Here is a 24,824-nt window from a genome sequence, read left to right on the forward strand (position 1 = left end):
TAACAAAATTACCAAACAATCAATACTGCAACTCAGAGGTGGATACAGAAAATTCAGTAACTGTAATTAAAGTTGATAATGTCCCTAACTGGAGGTAATTGATGTCTACTAAACATCATTCAGTATGAGTCTATGAGTGGATGGTTGTTGCCTATCATTGTCTCTGCCTTGTATACATTTGATGAAATAGTACCATGTTTTGATAAAAGAGTCAGAGTCTTCATGTCCTCTGAGCATCCTTATTCGATTGGTGAGTTGTCTGCCAATGCAATGCTCCACATATATTGGTAACAGTGTTCTAGTGATAATGATTTATGTGTGAGTAACTCTCCCTCTTTTTTGATAAGAGTAACGTGGGGCTGATTCAGTTTTAATCAGATCCTGGACCCTTTTCCTTTTGACAGGTTCCCAAGCCCTGGACATTAAGGTCGCAGTCCTATGGCCACTAGTCAGAGGCTAGATGGCCATAGGATAGGTCAGTTCCTGGGAACTGATCTCAGAGCCCACACTCCAAGGTCAGTTCCCTGAGAACTGACCTCCACCCCCTCCCATGCTGCCTCATAGGCAGTGTGGATCAGCCCTGTGCTCTGCGGTCGGAAGAGGTGGGCGGAGCAGCAAAAACAGGGTGTTCCTGGGGGTGGAGCAGGCCAACATGCCTTTCCAACGCTTCCTATGCGTTGTCTGACATCCCTCCTGCCCCGAAATCGGCTGTCTAGCCGCGAATGGAGGGTGGCTGGAGCACAGAGGGGAAGTTCCCCTCTGCACTGCTCCTGCCCTGCACTGGATAGGCAGTCGCCTCTGAGTTCGGAGGCGGCCACCTATCCCGAGAGGATTGCGCCCTAAAGGACATAATTTTCAACTCAGCAATCTGATAGGGACTTTGGCAGCTCCATCCCAAGGTTGATTATCCCTCTAGTTTCCCTCTCTGCATAATTATCAACATAAGCCAAAACTTTTAACAGCATTATTGTAATCTGACTGAACTCAAATGCCCTGCTTTGTGAGGAGCAAAGATCTTGCAGTCTCATGCAGAAAGCCCTCCCCACTCTGCTTGTGCGGGTATAAACTCAGGAGTGTATTACTCATTCCTTGCCCTCCACAAGATTTGCTAATGTATTCATAGAACATTAATTATCAACATAAAAACAACACAGAAAAGGCAAACGTAAAAATAAATGATGGCTATAATATTAAACGTCATTGAGTTTTGCTTTTACTGCTTTACATACTTGACCCTTCCTCTTGCTGAAGCCTCTGGCAATGGACTGAACAGCAGTCAAGTATCCTGCAATGCAGTTGGTCATGCCTCTGCTTCCAGCACTTTATTCCTTCCTTTCTTTTTTCACGCTTTCTGAGAATCATTGACCAATAATCTCGATCGATGTTGGGGCCTCTGCCATTGTTTTCCTCCTGCTCCTCTTCTGAGTCTCATGGTGAGCTTGCCAAGAACTGCCATGACCTTCCTTGCTTCTTTATGCAAAGTTAACATATGGGGTTTGTTAGTGAATGAAACAAATAGTGGGATATCCCCATCTGTAAACGATTCCCTCTGTGCTGAGAGGCTTTGTAAAAAAATTGTATGCCTTCCGTTTTTCTAGAGTTTCCACTGAATTTCCATGAGCATTTCCGCTTGTTCCTGGGATCAGTTTTAGAAGTGCAAAAGGCCCATTGTGCAAGCAATGTGACCCAAGAGTGCAATGAAACCAGCGGGGGCAGAGTAGCCCTGTTGGATATGGCCCAATCAAACCCCGTCACCCTTACATTTTTTCAGTGACTTCAATTTTCAAGGTCTTCAATATGCTCCAGGATATGGCTTTGCAATTGCTTAGGGGTTACAACCTCAGATTTGTAATGGCGGCTGTCCTCCAGTGCCTCGTTTGCCTTTTTTGGAATGTCCACCACCTCTTTTCTCTTCAAGAGGTTTGAGGGCCTCATTCCATTCCACTGTCAGATCATTTTTTAAAGTTGCAATCTGGCCTGAGATATGCATTAAGAGTACCCAGCTCTCCTTTGCCTGCTTTGCCACTCTGGGCACCAAATTTAGATCTTCCTCTACATCAGAGCATGGATCGCTGTGATCATTGTGTCTGGCTCCAAAGAAAGCTTTGCAGTCCCAATTTCAGTTTTGCGGGGTGCTTTAGAGCATCTCCTATTAAGATCTGAAATAAAGCTTCAAAATGATTTTCCCTTTGTGATGTTTGGTCAGTGGTTGCTGTGGATGGGGTCAGAACTTTAGATCAGAGCTGACAGTTTAAAGCAGTCGAAGAACTCTACAAGGTTATTCCTGCACTGAGCAGGTGGTTGGGCTTAATGGCCTAGATGGCCCCTTCCAACTCTATGATTCTATGTCATACCGTTGAGAAAGCCATGTTGGTTCTTTGTCCTTGTAAAGGCTTGGCAATGTTATCTTTACTAACTGTTTCCACCAATTTACCTGGAATAGACATTAAGCTAACTGGCCTGTAGGGACGTACGGATTTTGTTAAATCTGTTCTGTCCGTTTTTGGTGGATTGTCAGTCATCTTTCATTCCATCTGCTGCTCATTAATGGAATCACATTTTTTTGTAGGAGAATTTTGTTCTACTTGCACTAATTCACATGTGAGGCAACATTTGCACATGTGCACAAATTTGCATTAACTAATGTGAATTTGTGCAAACCTCCCCAAATAAAAAAAAAAAAAAATTGAAAAATGCACAAATCCCCTCCAAATCCACATTTTCACACACTAGCCTATGGGGGCAGATACGCATTTTTGGTCAGTGGGTTTTTTATTTGTACTTTTGTAAGACTAAATTTGCACACAATTCTGGAAAGTTAAAAAAAAAATGGTTTGCAAGTCACAGAATCTGTGCAACTCAGACAAAGCTGGTCTGCTGAAGAATCAGTTGGTCAAATTCGTAGAAATCCAAACTCATTTGAATCCATTGTGGACTTCTCAGACATTCCTATCAGCCTGCACTTTTCCAGATCTGCTCTGAATCCCATTTTAAAACTTGGCATTACATTGGCCACTCTCCAGTTCCCTGGTACAGAGGCCACTCTTAGGGACGTGTTACACATTTTTGTTAGAAGATCAGCAATGTCACATTTGAGTACTTTTAAGAAACCTTGAATGGATCCCATCTGGACCCAGTGAATTGTTATCCATTTGTCAATAAGATTTAGATTTTCCTCTCGTCATCATTATTTGTCTTAGTTCCTCAGACTGTCTTCCAAAGAACATCAGTTCAGGATGTTTTGAAGTGAAAACATCAACTCACACTAAGCATTTAAATGGTTTTTTATTTTTTTTTATGGAAAGTGAGATCAGTGTTTTTACAGAAGCTCTTTCCACAAGCCAAGCATTTTATGATTTCCCTCTTGTGTGGATTCTTTGATGTCTACTGAGGTGTGAGCTGCGACTGAAGCTCTGTCCACACCCCAGGCATTTGTATGGCTTCTCTCCTGTGTGAATTCTTTGATGAGAAATGAGGTTTGTGCTGAAACTGAAACTCTGCCCACACTCCAAACATGTATATGGTTTCTCCCCAGTATGAGTTATTTGATGGTGAGACTTGTGCTGAAACTGTAGCTCTTACCAGGTTCCAAGCATGAATATGGTTTCTCTCCAGTGTGAATTGTTTGATGGACAGTGAATTGTGTGCTCGAATGGAAACACTTTCTGCACTCTTTGCATCTATCTATATGGTTTCTTTCCAGTGTGAGTTTTTTTTATGGAAGTGTGAGCTCAGCTTGAAGGCCTTTCCACACTCCAAGCATTTATATTGTTCCTGTCCAGTGTGAGTTATTTGATGATCAGTGAGGCTTGTGCTGCAACGGAAGCTCTTTCCACACTGCAAACATGAATATCGTTTTTCTCCAGTGTAAATTCTTTGATGCACAGTCAGTTGTGTACTCAAAACGGAAACACTTTCCGCACTACTTGCATTTATATGGTTTCTCCCCAGTGTGAATTTTTTGATGGACATTGAAGCTTGTGCTGCTTGTGGTTTTAATGTTCTATATATTTTAAATTGTTTTATTGTGTGTTGTTTGGTTTTAATTTTTGTGAATCGCCCAGAGAGCTTCAGCTATTGGACGGTATAGAAATAAATAAATAAATAAATAAATAAACTAAAACTTTTGCCACAGTGCAAGCGTGAATATTGTTTCTCCCCAGTGTGAATTCTTTGATGGACAGTGAGTTGTTTGCCTAAACGAAACACTTTCCACACTCCAAGCATTTATATGGTTTTTCTCCAGTATGAATTCTTTGATGGACAGTGAGTTGTATGCTCAGACAGAAGCACTTTCCGCACTCCTTATATGGTTTCTCCGCAGTGTGAGTTTTTTGATGGACATAGAGGTGTGAGCTCTGCTTGGAGCTCTTTCCACACTCCAAGCATTTATATGGTTTCTCTCCAGTGTGAGTTCTTTTATGGTAAGTGAGGTTTGCGCTGAAACTCTTTTCATGCTCCAAGCATGAATATGGGTTCTCTCCGGTGTGAATTCTTTGATGATGAGTGAGGCTTGTGCTGAAACGGAAGCTCTTTCCACAGTCCTCACATGTATATGGTTTCTCCTCTATGTGAGATCTTTTATGGACAGTGAGGTCTGTGCTCAAACTGAAGCACTTTCTGCACTGCTCACATTTAAATGGTTGCTACTCTGAGTGGGTTTTGCCATAGGTTTTAAAGTTTGATGTAGAATTTAATACTTTTGTGTTTTCATGGCAGCCACCACTCTGAGAAGGAAAGGATTTATTCCTCTTCCAAATTAATACAGTTTTCTTTCTCTCCTGTTCCCTCTTTTTACCTCTCTCTCTTTCTGATGATGCCCCAAATTGTTCTTTCTTATTCTCTATTCCTAACTTTTCACCTTCTGCAATGAAGTTGAGAAAGTGATAAGAACTTGAGTTAGGGATGGATCCTCAAAACATTGTACAAGCACAATTGTTAACAGCTTCTGTTGACTGGCATTGACTGAAAGCTAGTATGAGAATACAGCATTGCATTGGAACTATGGAGTCTGGGATCACCTCTCAAGAGAAACATGAAGCTCACTGGGTGGTCTTGGGCCAGCCACTAGTTAAAGGGTGGGCCACTAGATGAAACATAATCATACTATTTTCACTTCCAAGTCTACCTCCACCCTAAAGCATTTTGTACAGCAGCCTGACAGTCATCAAGTGGTGGTCAAAAACTGGTTAGTGTCAAGTCAGTCAACAGGAAAACAGCAAAGAAACAGCTGGGAAAACAGAAAAGAGGCTGGGATGAGGAAGCCAGACTCATGGGCGTTATCAAGACCTCAGGCGATGCAAGGAGCAGAGTCCCAGCTTGCAGATGTTTGTTAATGGGAAGACAGCACATCAATGTTTTAATTAACAAAACCAGATAAATCCTAGTAGACCAAAAGGTGGGGTGGCATGTGCTAAAATACAAAAACTGTGCAAAACCTGCTAAAATTATTTTTTGGCATTTGTAAACAGATATTATCATCACTCATAGCATGAGGGAGCCTTACCGAGAGAGGCTACCATCCTACAATTCTCCTCCATGACTTTCTTGTGCAGAGCTCTCTGGTCAGAATTCAGCAGAGCCCACTCCTCCTCAGAGAAATGCACAGCAGCCTCCTCAAAGGTTGCTAGACTGAAAAGAAAACATTTCCTCCTCATCAATGACATAAATATGATGTGCAAGCAAACTCCAAAAGGCTCGTTAAGGTAAGGTGGCTGGGTATCAGCCTCAAGAGTCAAACCTTCATGAGTGGCATTCATAGTCTTCCTAGAGGGCAGCTTTGACAGAAGCAAAGAGAAGGAGAGAGACCCGTTTGTGCCCAGGGAGGAGAACAGGGGGCAGAGGAATCAAGACTGCCCCCATCTGTCTCCCTGCCAAGTGATCCACCTCCCTACCTGATCCAGTTGTACTGAAGCCATTTTCCCTTCACCACAAACGAGAGATGATGACTGAATAGGCATTACTGGCATCACTCCATCCCCTGTGAGACAGAAAGGTGATAGGAAGCAATTAGCATATGCTCGCCTTGGAGATTAAGCACATCTCTCCCCATCTGGGCTCGGGCCCTTGCCCACAAACCAAAGAACTCGTTTCCATATATAAAGTCTTAAAATGTTGAAAGTTAACAAATATTTGAACTGTGGGAAACGAATGAACATAGCTACCTTCCCGAATAAAAGGATGAGAGGAGCATGAACCCATCGCATGGATTTCTTACAGGATCAATAGAGCACAACTCGGGTACCAGCACTGGACCTCTCCGTCCAGCCCACAGGCCTCCCCTCCCAAGCCCCACCCATGCTCCCCAGATTGCTGTTTCTTCTTGGCTGCCCAGGTTTCCCCAATCAACTGAATAGGGGGGGGCAGGAGAGACGGTGGTGGAGATGCAATTTCAACGTCCCCTCTTGGCCTTCATCTCACTCCACTGCTCAGTAGGAAACAGCTGAGAAGTGAGGGAGACGGCTGCCCATTTTTGGCTTTGACCTTACCCACTGCTGGCTTCCAGCCCCCAGAAGGTTACCCAGGGGAGAACATGGTCCTAGTTCTGAAAAAGGTTACTTGCCAGTGCAATAGAGGGAGACCAAGCTGTAATACCCCCCATTGATCCTTACCCTGCAAGGTGATACCTCTGTCATCCTTCTGCTTCTTCCCCCTTCGTAGGGGACCCTTTCTGGTGCCTGACGGACCTTCCTTGGGGAAATTAGTTCCCACTTCTGCCAGCAGGCTCTGCTCCTGAAACAGCAATGAGGATCCAATACATGGAATGGGGAGAAGGATTCGAAGAGAAATGATTGAGGCAAAGGACATGGGGGTTTGGGACATCCCTCCTTGGATGATTTCCAGAAAGAGTTGGGCAACTAGTAGGTTCTTTTAGGATATTCCCCCTCAGATCCGCAGACTTTGGAACTCTAAGCATGAAATGCTCTCACCTGCTGTTTTGCCTGTTTCTTGGCCTCTGCCTGACTCAGGAGACAGCACCTGGGAACCTATCTCTGCACCACATTCCCTGACCCAGCTCCCCATCTCTGGTGGAAGAGCAGCCAAAACCTGCTCCAGGATCATGAAGTCCAGAATCTGCTTGTTTGTGTGTTGCTCCGGCTTCCGCTGCTGACAGCACAGAACATGGAGTCGGCAGCACACTTCCCAGTCTTGGTGGCAGGACTGCTGGAAGTGCTGGTGCTTCACATCTCATCTCTTCAAAGTTCTCTCCCAAGATTCCACACTGTTGTCAGTCTTGGTGGTATCAAAGCCGCCTCCTGCTTCCTGGCCAGCTGAGTCTTGCTGGCCCATCTTTGATTTGTGCTCTGAAGCAGCCTCCAGGGAGTCCAAAAGACTGATTTCCTCTTCTCCCAGTTTCTGTCTCAAGGCAAAGACGGCTGAATTTGTGCTACTACCAAGTCCTGCAAAGCAAAGGCATTTTTTTAAAACAAAATATACAAATTCATCACATAAAAAAGGAACACATAAACAATGTACTCTCACCTAGTATATGCACCCTACACATGAAGGTAATAGCAGTCCACCCTCGGGGCATGAAAGGCCTCTCTCTATTTACTTCTCTTGTAATGTTTTGAACGTCACTTATTTATAGCAATTGCAAAAATGGCAAGGAGAGACTAGGATTCTTCTGTACCAATTGAGTATATGAAAAAACAGAACCCTGGGAAAGAAAATCTGTAAATCTAGTAATCTTGTAATCCAGCTGGTATACACTCTCATTTCTCTTGCTCTCCAGGAAGCAGAACCATTAAGGGGGAAATTTCTGGCACTAAAAATTGTCTATACTTGTCTCACACTTTTGCCATTTTTTTTTCCTAATCTCTGATTTCACCTTTCCCTATTATTTCTTACTGAACCAAATCTGTCAGGATGAACCAAATCCCCATCCATTCTTTATCCTCTTACCTCCCAAATTCCCATTCCCAGCAAGCCCCTTCTCCTTGACTCCATCTGGTGCTGTGATGCTCTCTTTAAGCCTAACTTACCCTAAACTGCCTTGAAACTGATTTAAATTAAGGCTATCACTTGATTAGAAATCTTGGGTTAGGGTTAGGATTGCCGGGGCATGCTGAGAGTTGAAGGATTTTTTCCACCTAAACTTGCATAGGATTGCACCCTTAATTGATAAATTATTTGACTTTTAGGCAGTGTATTAAACAGTTCAGTTCGAAGATGCATAAAACCTATGTTTCTCATGAAAACCTTTTTTTCCCCTGTAGACGTAGAATCATAGAATAGTAGGGTTGGAAGGGACCTACAAGACCATGGAGTTCAACCCCATGCTCAATGCAGGATACATATTTTAAACTCTCTCTCTTTCTCTCTCTTTGAAGTGGTTTTGTCCTGCTCTTCATTCAAACAATGTCCAGAGTGGTGTACAAGAATCAGTAATGAAATAGTCCATGCCCTCAGACTTACAATCTAAAAATACAAGACACAAGGAAAGGCACTGGGGGGCAGGTGGAAAAAAGCATTATGGTGATGGTTGCTTCCTTTGCCCAGATGGATGGGAATTTAGCAACGGAACACAGGCTTGCACTGCATCTGTTGTCCTTCTGGACTGACATGTTCTTTGCTGACTTATTCCTCTTTTCCTTCATCTCTCCTGTAGTTTCTCTACTCCTTTTGAGTTCAAGCTTAATCTGTTTCTTCTCCCACACCCTCAGGGCCAGGTGTTTCCTCAGATGCCCTTCTGCTGGCAGTTGGGGGAGGGAGGGGCCACCACTGGGAGCTAGATGATGGGAGCTCACCAAGCTGCATCTGCTTCTCTGGTGCCTGATTACTGTGGGTGCTAATTTTAACTGAAGTACAATGGATTCCCTTCCATTCTTACAGCCCTTGCTTAAACATAGCAAACTTTGAGGGGCCTCCGAGGTTTGCAAAGGAAGAAAGAGACTGTGCCCTCCTCCTCCTCCTCCTCTTGTCTCCCTTCACTGGCTGGGGTTTGAGCCTGGGCATATTCCCGGCCCCTCTGCACGCCTCTTCTCTCCAGGCCACTTATGATTGCAGGAAGGAGGCGCCTCATGCAGCGCTTGGAAAGATGGACCACTTTCCTGCAGTGGATGAGGCGGGGAAGGGAAGGACACGGGAAAGAATTGCATTTGCAATGGAGGATCCCCCCCCTTCCTCCCCAAATTCCCTTCCTCTCTAGGCATTTAGCTCTGTTCATTTAACCTTTAGAAGGCCGAGCAAGCCCTCCTCTCTTTGGGTCTCCCAAAGCAGCATCCAATGCAATATGCGCTGTGTCTCTTTGGCCTCTCCTTGGTACTCTGACTTTTTCTTCACAAAATCAGGAGGAAGCTGGCACTGGAAGCTCTGGTCTGTTTTTGCTTTCTAATGATTTGCTTTTCCCACCAAGAAGCAGGAAATCCCATCCAATCACAACTCTTCTCAATTCAGTGATGAATATAAGAAGAAACGCTTCTGCTATTTTTGGCCCTCTAATGCAGGGGTGGGAGAAACTATAGCCCTCCAGATGTTGATGTACTACTACTCCCATCATCTCTCACTATTGGGCAGGATGGCAGGGGCTGATAGGAATTGGAGTCCAACAATATCTGGAGGGCCACAGGTTCCCCAGCCCTGCTCCAATGGGTCAAATTCCCAATCACAATAAAACTACAACAAAACCCCATTATATTTTACTCTCAGTGTATTAAAATACACATATAAAAACATATAAGTCTATCTACTGAGTAACAATACACAATTACAAACACTACAGAGAACTGGTAGAATTCTGTTTTGATTACACAAAGTCTTTTTTCAAGTCTGTGCACAATAAGATTCTAGGTCCTTGGAAAATTGCTTTTGTTAAGCTTTGAGTCATTGCCAAGCTGAAATCTGTTTCCACACTCCAAACATTTATATGATTTTTCCCCTGTGTGAATTTTTTGATGAGGTGTGAAGCTTGTTCTTACTCTGAAACTGTTTCCACACTACAAACATTTGTATGATTTCTCCCGTGTGTGTGTTCTTTGATGTCTACTGAGATATGTGCTCAAACTGAAGCTCTTTCTACATTCCAAGCATTTATATGGTTTCTCTCCAGTGTGAATTCGTTGATGATATGTGAGGCTTGAGTTTCTATTGAAGCTCTCTCCACACTCCAGACATTTGTATGCGTTGTTTCCTGTGTGAGTTCTTTGATGATGACTGAGTTCTGAGTTCTGGCTGAAACTCTCTCCACAGTCCAAGCGTGTATGGCTTCTCCCCTGTGTGAATTCTTTGATGTCTCCTGCGATGTGTGTTCAAACTGAAACTCTTTCCATACTCCAAGCATGTATATGGTTTCTCTCCAGTGTGAATTCTTTCATGATAGGTGAGGCTTGTGCTGCAACTGAAGCTCTTTCCATACTCCAAGCATTATGGGTTCTCCCCTGTGTGAATTCTTTGATGTCTCCTGAGATGTGTGCTCCAACTGAAGCTCTTTCAGCACTCTGCACATTTAAAGGGTTGCTCCTCTGTGGATTTTGCAATTTGTTTTAAGGTTTGATTTAGACTTTAATACTTTTTCTTGGACTGTGATTTTATGGTAGTCACTACCCAAAGGAAGAAAGGATTCATTCCTCCTTTCCCAATTTGATTAAGTTTTCCTTCTCTGTTTTTCCCTCTTTTTCCCTCTGTCTCTTTCTGATGATACCCCATCGTTCTCCATTATTCTCCATTTCCCACTTGTCATCTTCTGCAATGAAGATGGGAAACTGAAACACTGTTTTAGAAAGGGACCCTCAAATAATTGTACAACCTCAATTAATGGTTGTGATACAGAACTGAAATGACCTGGATGGGAGGCAAATATGTAATTAACAGACTCTGTTGATTGGCATGAACTGACAGGTGGTATGAGAATACAGCATTGCATTAGGACCTGGGTTCAACTGCCAAGAGAAACACGAATCTCTGGTTAAGGGCTGGGCCACAAGGTGAAACATAATAATACTGTTCTCACTTCTAAGTCCACTGCCTAGCACATTTTGGATAGGAGCCTGACAAAGTGACAATCAAAAACTGGTTAGTGCCATGTCAGTCAACTGGAAAAAAGCAAAGAATCAAAAAGAATATTCTTGATAATATTTTCCCAATATTCTCTTACAGGTTCCATTTTTTCCTCTCCTACATCTCCAAAACAATTCCAGTGCAGTTGGAATATTTTTGAAATTCTGACTGGAGTGTGATACCACCTATATATTCTTCAATAGAAATTATCTCGTCAAATTTCATCTAGCATGGATCTTACCGAATTTTTACAAACGGAACTCCATCGTCTATCAGATATAATAATATTGAATTTTCCTTCCCTGTTTTATTTTACATATTCATTTCTATTATTACCTACATCCAAAAAACCTTTATGCGTTTCTGACAACAGCCCTTTTAATTTCCCTGAGATAATTATTTTCCCAAATACCATGAAAGGCCTGCCTATATTAATTTATCTTGTAACCTTTTGAATATGTTTTATTTGTAACTATTACAAATAATCCAAAACCCACAGTTGGGCAATACCTTTATTAGGACCAACCAAAATTCCACAAAATCATGCAAGCTTGTGAGTTCCCCAGAATGCTTCATCAGACAAAAAAGCAGTGAGGCTAAAGCATCATGTGCAATGGGGGTGGGATGGGGGGGAGTGCCTCCAAACCTCTTTGGTTCCCTGCCCTATTTCTTTGCATTGGTGCTCTCTCTATAGTACCACTGTTGTTTGGGAATCTGAGTGTCTCTGAGTCTAAGGACTTCTCAGCCATTGATCACTGGTGTTCTGGTGAACTGACCTACTGGAGGATCAATTTGCAGAAATACTTTCTTCTCACATTCATCACTGCATTGAGTTCTGGAGAGGTTGTCCCCCTTTCTGGTGGGCAAGGCTTACCAAACCAAACCAGGTCAGCACCTTCACTGCCAGCTTCCTCCTAGTGTTGTCAGGTGAGGAAAAAGTCAGAGCAGCTCGGAGAAGCCAAAGAGCTGCTTGCGCAGTGCGTGTTGCACTGGAAGCTGTTTGGGAAGACCCAGAGAGAGGAAGGCTGCTTGGCTTCCTAGGGGTTAAATGAACTGAGCTTGAGTCCTAGAGAGGAAGGGAATTCGGGGAGGAAGAGGAGGGGTGTCCCCCATAGCAAATGCAGCCCCCTCCCCAAACCTTCCTACCTGGCTCCTCCACCAGAGGAAACTGGCCTCTCAAGTGATGCATAGCTGCCCCCTCCTTGGACCTGGTGAGTCCCCCCCGCCCCGCCTCCCTGGTATATTTCAGTGAAGGGGAGTCCAGTGGCTGCAGGGGTGGGTTTGTGGAAAAATGGGAGACGGGGGGGGGGGGAGACCCCTTGGAGAGATGCCAAGACTCAAAGCAAAGCCAGAGAGGGAGAGAAAAGGCAGGGTGGTACCCAAGGGCCCTGGGAGGCAGCTCCTGCAGGGAGCTTGCTTTGCCGCCCCCTGCCGGAAGGGACACTCCACCCCAGCTGCCAGTTGCCCTGGGGCTGCGGAGCTGAAGGAAGGCATGCTCTGGCCAGTGCCTTCAGGCACGGCAACCTCTGGGGCGCTGCGCCCTCTGTCTCCGGAGGAAGAGCTTCAAAGCGAGGAGGAGACCAACCTGTCCACATCCATCAGCTACAGAAGAAGCTGGTGCTCCGATGTTTGCTTTCCTCTTCCCTCCCCCCCTTTGCTTTGTGTCTATTAGATTGTGGGCAGGGATTGTCATCTTTCAATATCTATACAGAGATTAGGATGTTTTAAACGCTTTATAAGTGTTATAATAAATAAGTAATAATTGCAGTAAGTGGTAATAATATTAATATATGCTGATTGAGGGGGTTCAGCAACTGAGAAGGGTAAGGGAGAGCCCACACACCCATTCTCCCCCAAAGAGAGATGGGCCTCCCCCCCCCACACACACACACCAGAGAGTGTCTTCCTTTCCTCCTCTCTGCAAAGCCAGGAGGCCTCTTTGATTTGGGGCAATTTAAACGAGGGCGCCAACTCTGGATCAATTAATGGAAGCGATTCATCAGCTCATCAGGTTTTATGCTGCACCTTGTGGTTTTAATTTTTATGAACCACCCAGAGAGTTTTGGCTATTGGGCAGTATTGATTTTTTTTTTTTAACCTACTTCTGTTATAATTAGTGCCCATTACTTGGACACTGCCCCCCTGCCCAATAGCAACCCGTGCTTTCTGATGCATTTTTGTGTGTTGCAGAGCTACACTTGGAAGGGGGTGGTACTTAAGCATGACATGAAAGTGTTAAAAGGTGGGGACCAAAAAACTGAGGGAGAAGGAGGAAGGCATAAAAAAGTAGGATAGAAGAGCTTGTGGGCTCCTTGGAAGCAATGGCCTGCCCTGTGTAAATCTTTGATACGTTCCAGCAAGGCAGTTAACAGCAGCAAGAAGAAAGGAACCTCCTTCTACAGGGGTAGTATACTGAATCTCAGATACTGTGAAAAAATGTTACTTTTTGTTTTACATTAGACAATTTAAATATGTACATTAAACAATTAAAATAAGGAAGAGCTATGTTTTCATCAGAAATGTGGATTTGATTAATATGTGGATCCAACTGATTAATGCATTTACTAAAATTCAGATAAGTAGGGTGCAAATCTATGCAAGTTTAGACAGAAAAAAGCCCTACCCCTCCCAGCATTCCCTAGCATGGCTGGCTGGGGAATGCTGGGAGTTGTAGGACTTTCTTTTATCTAAACATGCATAGGACTGTGCCCTTAATCAGCTAAGAATTCCTTAATTGCATAACAGTTTTAATTTAAGCCAGGAGTGGGCAACTTGTAGCCCTATAAATGTTTTGGCGGTCAACTCCCATCAGCCCTAGCCAGCATAGCCACCGGTGAGGGATGATGGAAGCTGTAGGGCAAAACATCTGGAGGGCCACAAGCTGCCCAGCTCTGAATTTTAAACAAACCAAAGTTTTGTGTAAGTGAGGCGTAAGAAGAACACGGTGGCAGCAGATGGGGTAAAGGAGAGGGGGGTTGCCAGGATGGGTGGAGGAAAGAGGGATAAAAATGGACAGGGTCAAAGGAAGGCCAAGAAAAGGAGTGTTTGGGAAGGGAGAGCAGTTGTTAAGGACAGGGTAGTGGCAGGGATGTTCCGTCTTCTGATACTGAACCAGATTGAAGGTTTTGGTCTATGGCTTTCAGGTGAAAGAACACCCCCCCCCCCCAACAAATCTCTAATTCATCATAGAGTCACCTTGTTTCCTTGTGAGAGGAGGCCTGGTTGCTAGCTAGATTTATCTACATTTGCTTGGGGAAATATTTGTACCTTGGCAATTTAATAATGCATTTATCAATATATCTAACTTAAAGTATTTCTAGGCCACCTTTAAGAGGTGGAACCCTCTCAAAGCAGCATACAAAAAAACACACAAAGTAGATACAATAAAAATCCATAAACATGTTGCAATAAAAATCTAGGAAAGTGAGATAATCCATAAAAACTGAGATGTACAGAAGGATGTCTTGGCTTTGCAAGACCACCAATTAGGGCCATTTTTGCCTTGAGGCAGAAACTGGCATCTCTTCTTTGTGATGCAGGAGAAATGGTTTCTGCGCAGCCAGATCAAGCAGGGGGAAGGTTCACTGAGGAGACAGACAGGGTGCAGCCTGGGTATCACTGCCCTCTGCTTACCTCCCTTGGCCTGAACAAATCTCTCGCTGTGTTCTTGTGTCTCTCAAAGCTGCCGACTGGGAAGGTTGTATATGCCACTCAGGAAGGTTCAAATCCTGTGGGCGAATACCCAGGCCCCTCACCTTACCTACCCTTTTGTATTTTGATAGTAGGTCTTCTTTATGTCTTCTCAAATGAGGAAATGTTTCCTTTTTCATCCAGGGTCCTGTGATCTTTGAGGAGGTTGCTGTGCATTTCACTGTAGAGGAGTGGGTTCTGCTAGAAGCTGGCCAGAGAGCTCTGCACAGGCAAGTCATGGACAACAATTTTGGGATTGTGGCCCCTCTCTGTTAGGCCCCCTCTTTCCCTTGTGGTTAATAATATCAGTTTAGAAATCCAAAACAACTATATCTATATTTATATCTATATCTCTATCTATATACATTTTGTTTGCATATTCCCTATATTTCAGCACCTCAAGTCCCCTTCTTCTGGTCTAGTAGGATGTATCTATTTTTATTTACCAAAACGTTTATATCCTGTGGTTCCATGTGACAAATATCCACAAGGGGCCTAAGAGTTAATAGACATCAGTACAAAATGTGAAAACCGCAACATAATGAAAACATCACTTAGTATCAGGTTTTCAGAACATGAGGAAACATAAATAGCCATAATAAATACAAATGCAGACTGGAGCCATGATAGAATCCCAAAAGTTTGATGGAACAGCAGTGCGATACCCTACCACTGAAAAGGCAACGTAAAGGGAAGAATGGGGCATATGTCCCTAGGGAAGGAGTTGATGCCAGTGCAGAAAAGGCCCTACTGCACATACCTCAGACAGAGTTTGTATGCAGATCTGGGCAGCCAAGGAAGATCTTAATGTGCTGCTAGACTCATATGGGAGAAAATACTCCTTCATGTATCTGGAATGGTGACCACTTAGGATAGGGGGGATGAACCTCAGGCTAGTGGGCCAAATCCAGTCTGCCTGGGGGCCAAATCCAGTCCTCCAGAGCTCCCCAGATGGCCGTGCTCCTTTCCCCTTTCTCCTGATCGGTTTCCCAGCTTTTGCATAGTTCCTTCCCGTGCCCCATTCGAAAAGGATGAAATGCCTCCCCTAAGGCTTAGCTACCAGCAGTAAGAGCTTCAAGCAAAAATGTGCTGGCGTTTGGGGTATTTCTGCCCAATCCCTTTGCCTTTGGCCCCACCCACCACTGGAATGTGGCCCCTGAGAGCTTCTCTGAAATTGTGTTCAGCCTTTGAGCTGAATGAGGTTTGTCAGCCCTGATTTAGGGCTTTAAAAAAATCAGCACTTTGAGCCGAGTCTGGAAAGGCACATGGGAGCCAATGTAGCTGTTGAACATCAATAGCCTCATCTCAGCCCTGTAGCAAACATGACATTCGAGTCAGAATGCGCCCGAGACTGTTATCCATAAAGTGCCAAGCAAATTGATCACAGCGGGCTCCCTTCTCCACATCGGTGTGTTCAGTTGTAACAGGATCTGCAGGACGAGATGCTGAGGTTATAATACTAGCAGAGAAATCTGCTTTCTTTGCCACCATCACAGCCACAGAGTAGACAATAACATGGGGTAGACCATGTTTGGTCAGCCTTGTCACCCGTTTTCATCCACTGCCGTCCCAGGTGTTTCCTATCTCCCCCTGTTCCTCACTATATCAAGAGGTCAAAGGGTATCTAGGAAGAATTGCTTTGACCATGGTGTCCATTTCCCTATACCTGATATTGGTACGGGCATTGACATAACTGCCAGTCATTTGAACAGAAAAATCCATTGGACTCTAGTGGTGGAAAGTCTTAATTGCCTCCAGCCCTACAGAGTTTTGGTTTCCCCATGAGCCTACATACGCTCAGGTAATGATCTGTCAAAGCAAATATTTTAAGTATTTACACACACTTTTTTTTAGGGCCAGATATAAATTGAGACAGACTTGTGATTGATGTGGAGGTAATAAAATCACAAACCACACCAGATACGGGGGACTTGGAGTGAATGTTGACATCCTCCAACAACCAGCCAGAGTAGAACCCATCAGTACATACACATGATTTTCATAAGTTCAAGCAGGGAGACAGGCTCTGCCACGGAATGACTTGGCCTCTGCTTTTTCTTTTTATTACATTTGTATCCATCTGTTACTTCCATGAGTTCCGAACAGCATGGGTGTGGTTGTTTCATTTACCTACACAACACCCCTTTGAGGTAGGCTAGTCTGAGAGGGAGTGACTAGCCTAACACCACCCAGTGAGCTTCATGTCACCCAATGAGCTTCTTGTCGTCACCCAATAAGCTTCGTGAGCTATACCCAGGTCTCCGTGGTCCCAATCTGATGCCATGCCAGCTGTCAGATAATGCTAGTCACTGCAGGTTGTTAAGTGCATGGCAAAATCTGCCTCCCATCTAAGACTTTTCAGTTCTTCTTATGCTACAGTGGTTAAGGGCGCAATCCTGTTGGGATAGGCGGCCGCCTCTGAACTCGGAGGCAACTGCCTATCCAATGCAGGGCAGGAGCAGCGCAGAGGGGATCATCCCCTCCGCACTTCAGCTGCCCTGCATTCATGGCTAGACAGTCGATTTCGGGTGTCTCGCTGCGGAAAGGCGGAGCAGGGCGGGCGGACACCAGACGACGCATAGGAAGCGTCAGAACGGCACTGCTGCCCTCCTCGCCTCAGCCCGCCCCCAGGAACACCCTATTTTTGCCGCACCGTGCTCCTCTTACGAGTGTGGAGCACAGGGCAGATCCACGCTGCTTACGAGGCAGTGCGGGAGGAGGTGGAGGTCAATTCTCAGGGAACCGCACTCAGAGGGCAGCCTCTGAGGTCAGTTCCTGGGGGCCGACCTATCCTATGGCTGTCTAGCTGCTGACTAGCAGCCATAGGATTGTGTCAGGGTGGAAACGTTTTCGCGTTTTATGAATGCCATCTTCCAGGACTATTTGGACAGTTTCCTCATTGTGTATCTCGATGATTTACTTATATTTTCTGAGGACCCCCACGCCCATCAGCACCATGTCTCCACTGTCCTCCAGCGCCTCCGTGAGCATCATCTTTATGCCAAGCTGGAGAAATGTGCATTTGACCTAACCTCTTTGGACTATCTTGGCTACATTATCTCAGCTGACGGTATCAGGATGGAACCTGCAAAGGTCCAGGCTGTCCTCTCCTGGCAGGCTCCATCCACCAAGAAGGACTTGCAACGTTTTCTGGGGTTTGCTAATTTTTACAGAAAGTTCCTGCCCAGCTTTGCTCAGCTGACATCTCCTCTCACGGACCTCCTTAAGGGCAGGAAATCTCCTTTTCATTGGACGGCATCTGCCCAACAGGCTTTTGAGGAACTTAAGAAACTTTTTAGTTCTGAGCCGATCCTGTTACATCCCGACCCGAGGAAGCCTTTTGCAGTGCAAACTGATGCCTCTGACTTTGTGGTGGGGGTGGTGCTTTTTCAGCCAGATGGGGTGGGCGGCGGGTTGCAACCCTGTGCCTACCACTCCAGGAAGCTGAACATGTCTGAGAGGAATTATACCATCTGGGAGAAGGAACTGTTGGCCATCAAGTCCGCTTTGGAGACCTGGCGTCATCTTCTGGAGGGGGCACAGCACCCAGTTGAAGTTAGAACTGACCATCGCAACCTGGAACATCTTCAGACAGCCCGTGCCTTAAACCAGCGGCAGATTAGGTGGTCGCTTTTTTTTCCCCGGTTCCACCTTAAGATTTGCCATGTGAAGGCCTCCGACAACCTACAAGCAGATGCTCTTTCTCGTAAGCCGGACCTCCAGCCAGGGGGTGAGGGAAATCCCCCCCAATTCTTCCCCCCCCCCAGAGCCTGTGGGCAGCTGCGGTACCTCACTCTTGGGAGGAACTTATTCACTCTGCACAGGCTCAGGATGCTTTTGTCCGCACAAAAGTGGAGGAATTAGGGCTAGCCTCTGGCCTCCCCCACTCTACCCCCTTCTCTTTGCGAGGTGGCCTGCTTTACTATTCCGGTCGGGTATATGTGCCTTCTAGATCCCTCCACGAGAAGGTCCTCTATCAGTGCCACGACTCCCCCACCGCTGGGCATTTTGGCTTTGCCAAGACCCTGCACGGAGTGATGCGGGATTTTTGGTGGCCTCGTGTGTGCTGGGACATCAAGACCTATGTCGCCTCCTGCCCAACCTGCCAGCAGGCGAAGGCCCCCTCAGGCAAGCCCACAGGCTTGCTTCACCCCCTGCCTACCCCCTCAGGACCTTGGAAACTGCTCTCCCTTGACTTCATCACTGACTTGCCTCACTCACACGGTAAGACCACTATTCTGGTGGTGGTGGATTTGTTTTTTAAGATGGCCCATTTCATCCCCTGCTCTGGGTTGCCCACAGCCAGGGAGACGGCAGAGCTTTTTTTGGCGCAAGTTTTCCGGCTCCACGGATGGCTCGAGGGTCTCATTTCAGATAGGGGAGCCCAATTCACTGCCCATTTCTGGAGGGAGCTACTTGGGCTTCTCTATGTGATGCTCCGTCTTTCCTCCACCCACCATCCACAGACGGATAGTCAGACCGAGCGCACCAATGCGACTCTGGAGCAATATTTGCACTGTTATGTCAATTACCAGCAAGATGACTGGTTTTCCTTGCTGCCTCTCGCAGAATTTGCTTATAACAATGCCTGCCATGCTTCCACCCGCCAAACTCCATTTTTTGCCAATTTTGGTTACCACCCCAAGGCTTTCCCGTCCACCTTAGCTCCCTCTTTGGTGCCAGCAGCCCATGACTTTTTAGAGGAGTTGCGAGCGGTACACCACCTCTTATGGGACTCCCTCGAGCAAGCCTCTGCGGACCGGCGGCGCCAGCTGGGTCCGTCTCTGCAACTGGGGGACTGGGTTTGGTTGTCCACCCAATACCTCCCCTCTCACTCACCCACAAGGAAGCTCACGCCTCGCCGCACGGGGCCTTTCCAGATTATGGCCCAGATTAACCCTGTTGCTTTTCGCCTGGCTCTCCCCACCTCCATGAAGATCCATCCTGTTTTTCATCGGCCCTTGCTGTCCCCCCTGGTTTCTGGCAACCCTCATCGCTTGGCCGGCTCCCCCCCGCTGCCAGTGCTGGTGGAGGGGGAGGAGGAGTTTGAAGTCGTGGAGATTCTGGACTCCCACCATTCTCGCGGCTGCCTGCAATATCTGGTGGACTGGAAGGGCTAGGGGCTAGACGAGCGATCCTGGGAACCCACGGAAAATGTGAATGCTCCGTTGCTGCTGAGGCACTTCCACCAGCTGTACCCCCACAAACCTGGAGCCCCAGGGGAGGAGCACGAGGGGGGGCCTCATGGGAGTGGGGATGATGTCAAGGTGAAAACTGAGCCCATAGAGCCCCAGAGCAGTTCTGATTCCGAGGAGGAACAGCAGTCTGTGGGAGAGGAGCTCGCTCATCTCTCACAAGCACAGCAGCTGGCAGAGATTCCTCCTGCCAGCATTCCTGGGATAGATAGTGACCCTGGCAGTGGGAGAGTGCTGGAGGGGGGCTTGCTGGATGCTTGGCGCAGACGCAGGGAGCGACAACAGATGGAGGGTGCCGAAAGGAGGCGTAGCGCTCGTTTGGCGTGCAAACAATGGTCGTGTCCCAAGGACCCAAGGGAAAGAGGGAGGAACTCTCCCTAGCCCATAAGTTCAGGGTCTTCCCATGATTCTCCAAACGGGGACCAACTGCCTTACCTGGAGCTTAGGCTACTCAGCTATCTTTCCCCGGTGCTGTTCCTTGCTTTGGCGCTAGCAACTAGTATTCTGAAAGAGTCATAAAGTAAGAAAGGAATAAAGTCTCAGAAAGAATTCCTCATCGTCTGTGTCCTGAGTTGGCTATTGGTGGGGACTGCAAGAGGCAGCTAGGGCACTCCTGACAGATTGCACCCTAATTGAGGTTGTTTAATCCTTTGAAGGTCTATTTCTAACTCATGGTTTTATCAATCCCCTGTCTTCATTGCAGAACGTGACAAGTGGGAAATGGAAATTAAGGAAGAACAATTTGGGGAGTCGCTGAAAAGAGAGAGAAATAAAGAGAGGGAGCAGCAGCAAAGGGAAACTGAATTGAATCAGAAGATGAGGAATAAAACCTCTGCTTCTCTGGGCAGTGACTACCATGAATTTGCAATCCAAGAAAAATTAGATAAAAGAAATGAGAAGAGCAAGTTCTGTGTGTGTCAGAAAAGTTCCAATTCTCAATCAAACCTTTCAGCACATTGCAAAATGCTCACAGAGGAACAACCATTCAAATGTGAGGAGTGTGGAAGGAGTTATGGTTTGAGCACACATCTTACTGACCATCAAATAAATCATACAGAGGAGAAACCATATAAAAGTTTGGAGTGTGAAAAGAGCTTCAGTGTAAAGACAAGCCTCAAGTACAATCAAACAGCACACACAGGAGAGAAACCGTACAAATGCTTGGAGTGTGAAAAGAGCTTCAGTACACGCACAAGCCTCACATACCATCAAAGGACTCACACAGGAGAGAAACCTTATAAATGCTTGGAATGCGGATTTAGCTTCAGTTTGAGCACAAGCCTCATTTCTCATCAGAGAATTCACACAGGCGAGAAACCATATAAATGCTTGGAATGTGGGAAGAGCTTCCGTGTGAGCACAAGCCTTACTTCTCATAAAAGAATTCACACTGGAGAGAAACCATATAAATGCTTGGAGTGTGGAAAATGCTTCTGTGTGAGCACACACCTCACTTACCATAAAAAAACTCACACAGGGGAGAGACCATATAAATGTTTGGAGTGTGGAATTGGTTTCAGCGTAAGGACAAGTCTCACGTACCATCAAAGAACGCACACAGGAGAGAGACCATATAAATGCTTGGAGTGTGGAACGAGCTTCAGCCGGAGTTCTGATCTTACTTCCCATCAAAGAATCCACACTGGGGAGAAACCCTATAAATGCTTGGTATGCGGAAAGAGCTTCCGTGTGAGCTCAAGCCTCTCTTCTCATCAAAGAACCCACACAGGGGAGAAACCATACAAATGCTTGGAGTGCGGAAAGAGCTTCAGTAGAAGCACACACCTAATTACTCATCAAAGAACCCACACAGTGGCATTGTGTGGTATATAAATGTTTGGAGTGTGGTTAAAGCTTCTGTCAGAAAATAAACCACCAAAGACCTCACATGGGAGAAACCATAGAAGTGCTTGGAGTATGGAACAAGGTTCAGTCCCAATAAAACAAAGTGGAAAAGCCACATAGGAGATAAGCTGTATAAATGAATGCCACAAAAGAAACCATATTCATGTACTGTAGCAAAGAGAAGAAACTTTTTTTTCTCTTACATTAATGTCTAGTAGTACCTGTGGCTCACAGATATTCCCAGACTCTAAAAGGAATAGCAATATTCTTGTCCTCTCTCTGCTTTATCAAAAAGGTTTTAACTTGCTATGATTTGAATTTCAGACTTAGCCAAATCTCATTTACTTTTGAACTTTTATGGTCAAATATATTAGTAATCAGTTTCTTTGAACCTCTTTTGGGCCACAGCCTCTTTCATTTTTCCAACCATTGTAAATATTCCAAACATTGTAAATATTTCATTTTTCCAACCATTGTAAATATTCAATCTGCACTGGATTATCAAAATTGCCCAAACCTTTAAAAAAGTTTTATTCTGGCTGCAGTGATTTTAGCAGTGAGTGGTAGATGAGGAACAGAATCCGTCCCTTTGCTCATAACTTCTCCCTTTTTCTGTATGGGACATTCATTGTTGTTTCAAGTGCTGCAATCAGTCCTGGAGATGTTTGATGAGTCCACGGAGTCTTACTGGTTTTTAAGATCATTATAAAATATGGACTTTTAAAAAGCCATGATGTAGGTGACGCAGATGGTTCTAGAAAAAGGAGGAACAATTTATTTCATTCCAAGCTTCCTACATTAGATCAGTGGAGTAGTGGGAAAGGAGGTCTGGCAATCAGGGGATATGTCAGGCAAGTGTGAACTGGAGAGGGATTTTCTCAGTTAAGTGTTTCTTCATTGCATATCTCTAATAAATATTGTATTCATTTTTATAAAAGGAGTGAGGGAGACAGGGAACATCATGCTCCAGTTGGACTGCCCCCCACCTCAGGAGAGAAGAAGCAAAGCAGTGGCATTCCACTAGCCCTGTGGAGAGTCTACTTAATTTTTTCCTTTCCCTTTCCATCCCTTTTCCCTTGCGTGTTGCATCCTTTTAGATTTTAAGCCTGTGGGCAGCCATTATTCTACTGATTGAAAGCCACTCTAGGAGCCTTTTTTGGCTGAGGAGCAAGATATAAATGCTTTAAATAAAATAAATAAAACAGTTCAGTAAAAAAAAATACACACGTATAAAAATGCATATTTCAGTATTGAATACATATGCGAGATTAGGTAAGATGAATATTCATATATAAAATCTTTGTAGAGTCTGTATCTTACAAACTGGAAAGATGATTGAAATAATTCATATTGTAATTGGGGTTTTCTTTATCTCCCGTTTCTCATATCTCATTATCTTCAAAAGCATATGTTTTCTGCTTGTGTTCTTTTGTACATTTTAGGTGCCTCATGAGTGATGAATGATAATAATTCAATGTTTGTTATCTTTTACCTGCTTTTCAATAAACTCTTTGGGAGAAGAAGGTCCCTGAGAATGGCAGGACCTGGAGGCAGGGGCTGTACAGGTAGCAAGCATGTCCAGATGTTTGCCATACCAAATAAATAAATAAACCCCCAAATAAAACCCTGCATCCAAAAAGCTGCATTTCATCAAATGGAGCAGATGTTGCATAATTATGGTTCCAGTCATGGTGAGGAAGAGCTACAGGCATTCCTGAATTCCCCTGACTGCAGTATTCTCATTCAGCCTTTTCCCTGTCTGACTTCTGAGATTTCAGCAGGCTACCTGGCCACATTCTTTCAAGCACATTGTCTCAGTCATCTCATGCTTGTGTGCTCTCCCTCTCTCTCTCTCTCTCTCACACACACACACACACGCAGCCATTAAATCAAGCACAATCTTGTTACAGTTAAGTGTTAACTTAGGGTGTTTTCCTACTGGGTTTTGCAGGGTCAGTTAAAATATTTAGCTCTGGAGAAGAAGACGGAATGAGTTGCCTACTGGCTTTAAGGAAATTGGTTCATGCTAATGTGAAACATGTGAATTCCAGGCGTGGCTGAATGTTGGTGGCATTCCATGCCATGCCTCGTTACATCAACAGGCTCCCTGTCTTCTGTATTTGTCCCTGGAGCATTACAAGGGCATCAACAGAGGCCAACTTGATTGGATGTCAGAGGCTAACTCTTGGTCCACTGTTGGAAGAAGTGGGATGCTCTAAGACAGCTTTTCCTTCTTTGTTGGGGCTTCCCTTCATTGTGCTGGGTTGTATAATGGATATCGGCTCTGGACTCCTTTGACTTCCATTCCATTTCCAGCTGCTCCTCATTCCAGCTGGGCAAGCGGTGGCTGCATCCCAGCACCTGGATGATGCTTCTGGGCTGGAGCACTATCCCAACATGCATCAGCCACTGGGGGATCTTGTGGGGCTTTTGGCACATGCAGCTATGATTGGGATTGTTGCTTTGGAGCTGACAGTATCACGGTGTGAGTCTTAGTAAGGTATAAGATGGTGGGTGCGGAGGGATGGGCTACAGCAGAACTGTGCCCTCTCCAGTGTTGGGGAGAACAGGCTGAAGGGGGAATAAGGAGAAGCTAAAAATGATATTGTAGAATATTTGGAGAATGTGATTTACCAAGGAAACAATAAGACCTGCAGGAAAATATTACAATGTTCTGTGCTCCTGTTTGGGGGCCTTTCTTGGTATCCAGTAATCTTTCCCTTCCTCCCTCGTTATCTGATGTTTCCCCTACACTGGCCAATAATTAGTCAGCATTCTGTGCCCACCAAGTATGCCCAGTTATTATTGGGCTGTTTTGGAGGGAGGGGAGTACCCTCCCTTAATTCCCTCACCCCTAACCATTTTTTCTATTTCTACAAATCTTGGGGTTCTTCAGAGTGGATGTTGATATCTCCCCCAATACCTCCCTCAATAGGGAGGGATCAATAACCCCATTTTGGCTACACAGCCATCATAATAGCATCCGAGTTGGCTTTGAGTGTACACAAACAGGACCTTCAACACGATGTTGCAGTATGGTGTGCTGCTGTTCGGGGTTTCAACTAGCAAGCCAACCATGTCCTTTTCCAAGATTTC

General features: G+C 45.3%; 1 protein-coding gene and 1 pseudogene across 1 annotated transcript; one reads left to right on the forward strand and one right to left on the reverse strand.

The window, feature by feature from the left end:
- Nucleotides 1–3,350: 3,350 nt before the first annotated feature.
- Nucleotides 3,351–12,187, reverse strand: LOC146337075 (uncharacterized; annotated as a pseudogene).
- LOC146337076 (uncharacterized) lies at nucleotides 12,060–23,344 on the forward strand. Its single transcript, XM_084817032.1, has 3 exons — nucleotides 12,060–12,209; nucleotides 14,833–14,918; nucleotides 20,587–23,344. Exon 3 carries the CDS (start codon nucleotides 20,604–20,606, stop codon nucleotides 21,714–21,716), a length of 1,113 nt encoding a protein of 370 aa, XP_084673158.1. The 5' UTR covers nucleotides 12,060–12,209; nucleotides 14,833–14,918; nucleotides 20,587–20,603; the 3' UTR covers nucleotides 21,717–23,344.
- The last annotated feature ends 1,480 nt before the right edge of the window (nucleotides 23,345–24,824 follow it).

Source organism: Heloderma suspectum, chromosome 11 (assembly GCF_057233095.1).
Source record: "Heloderma suspectum isolate Gila_16-S chromosome 11, 16-S_ref, whole genome shotgun sequence".
Lineage (NCBI taxonomy): Eukaryota > Metazoa > Chordata > Lepidosauria > Squamata > Helodermatidae > Heloderma > Heloderma suspectum.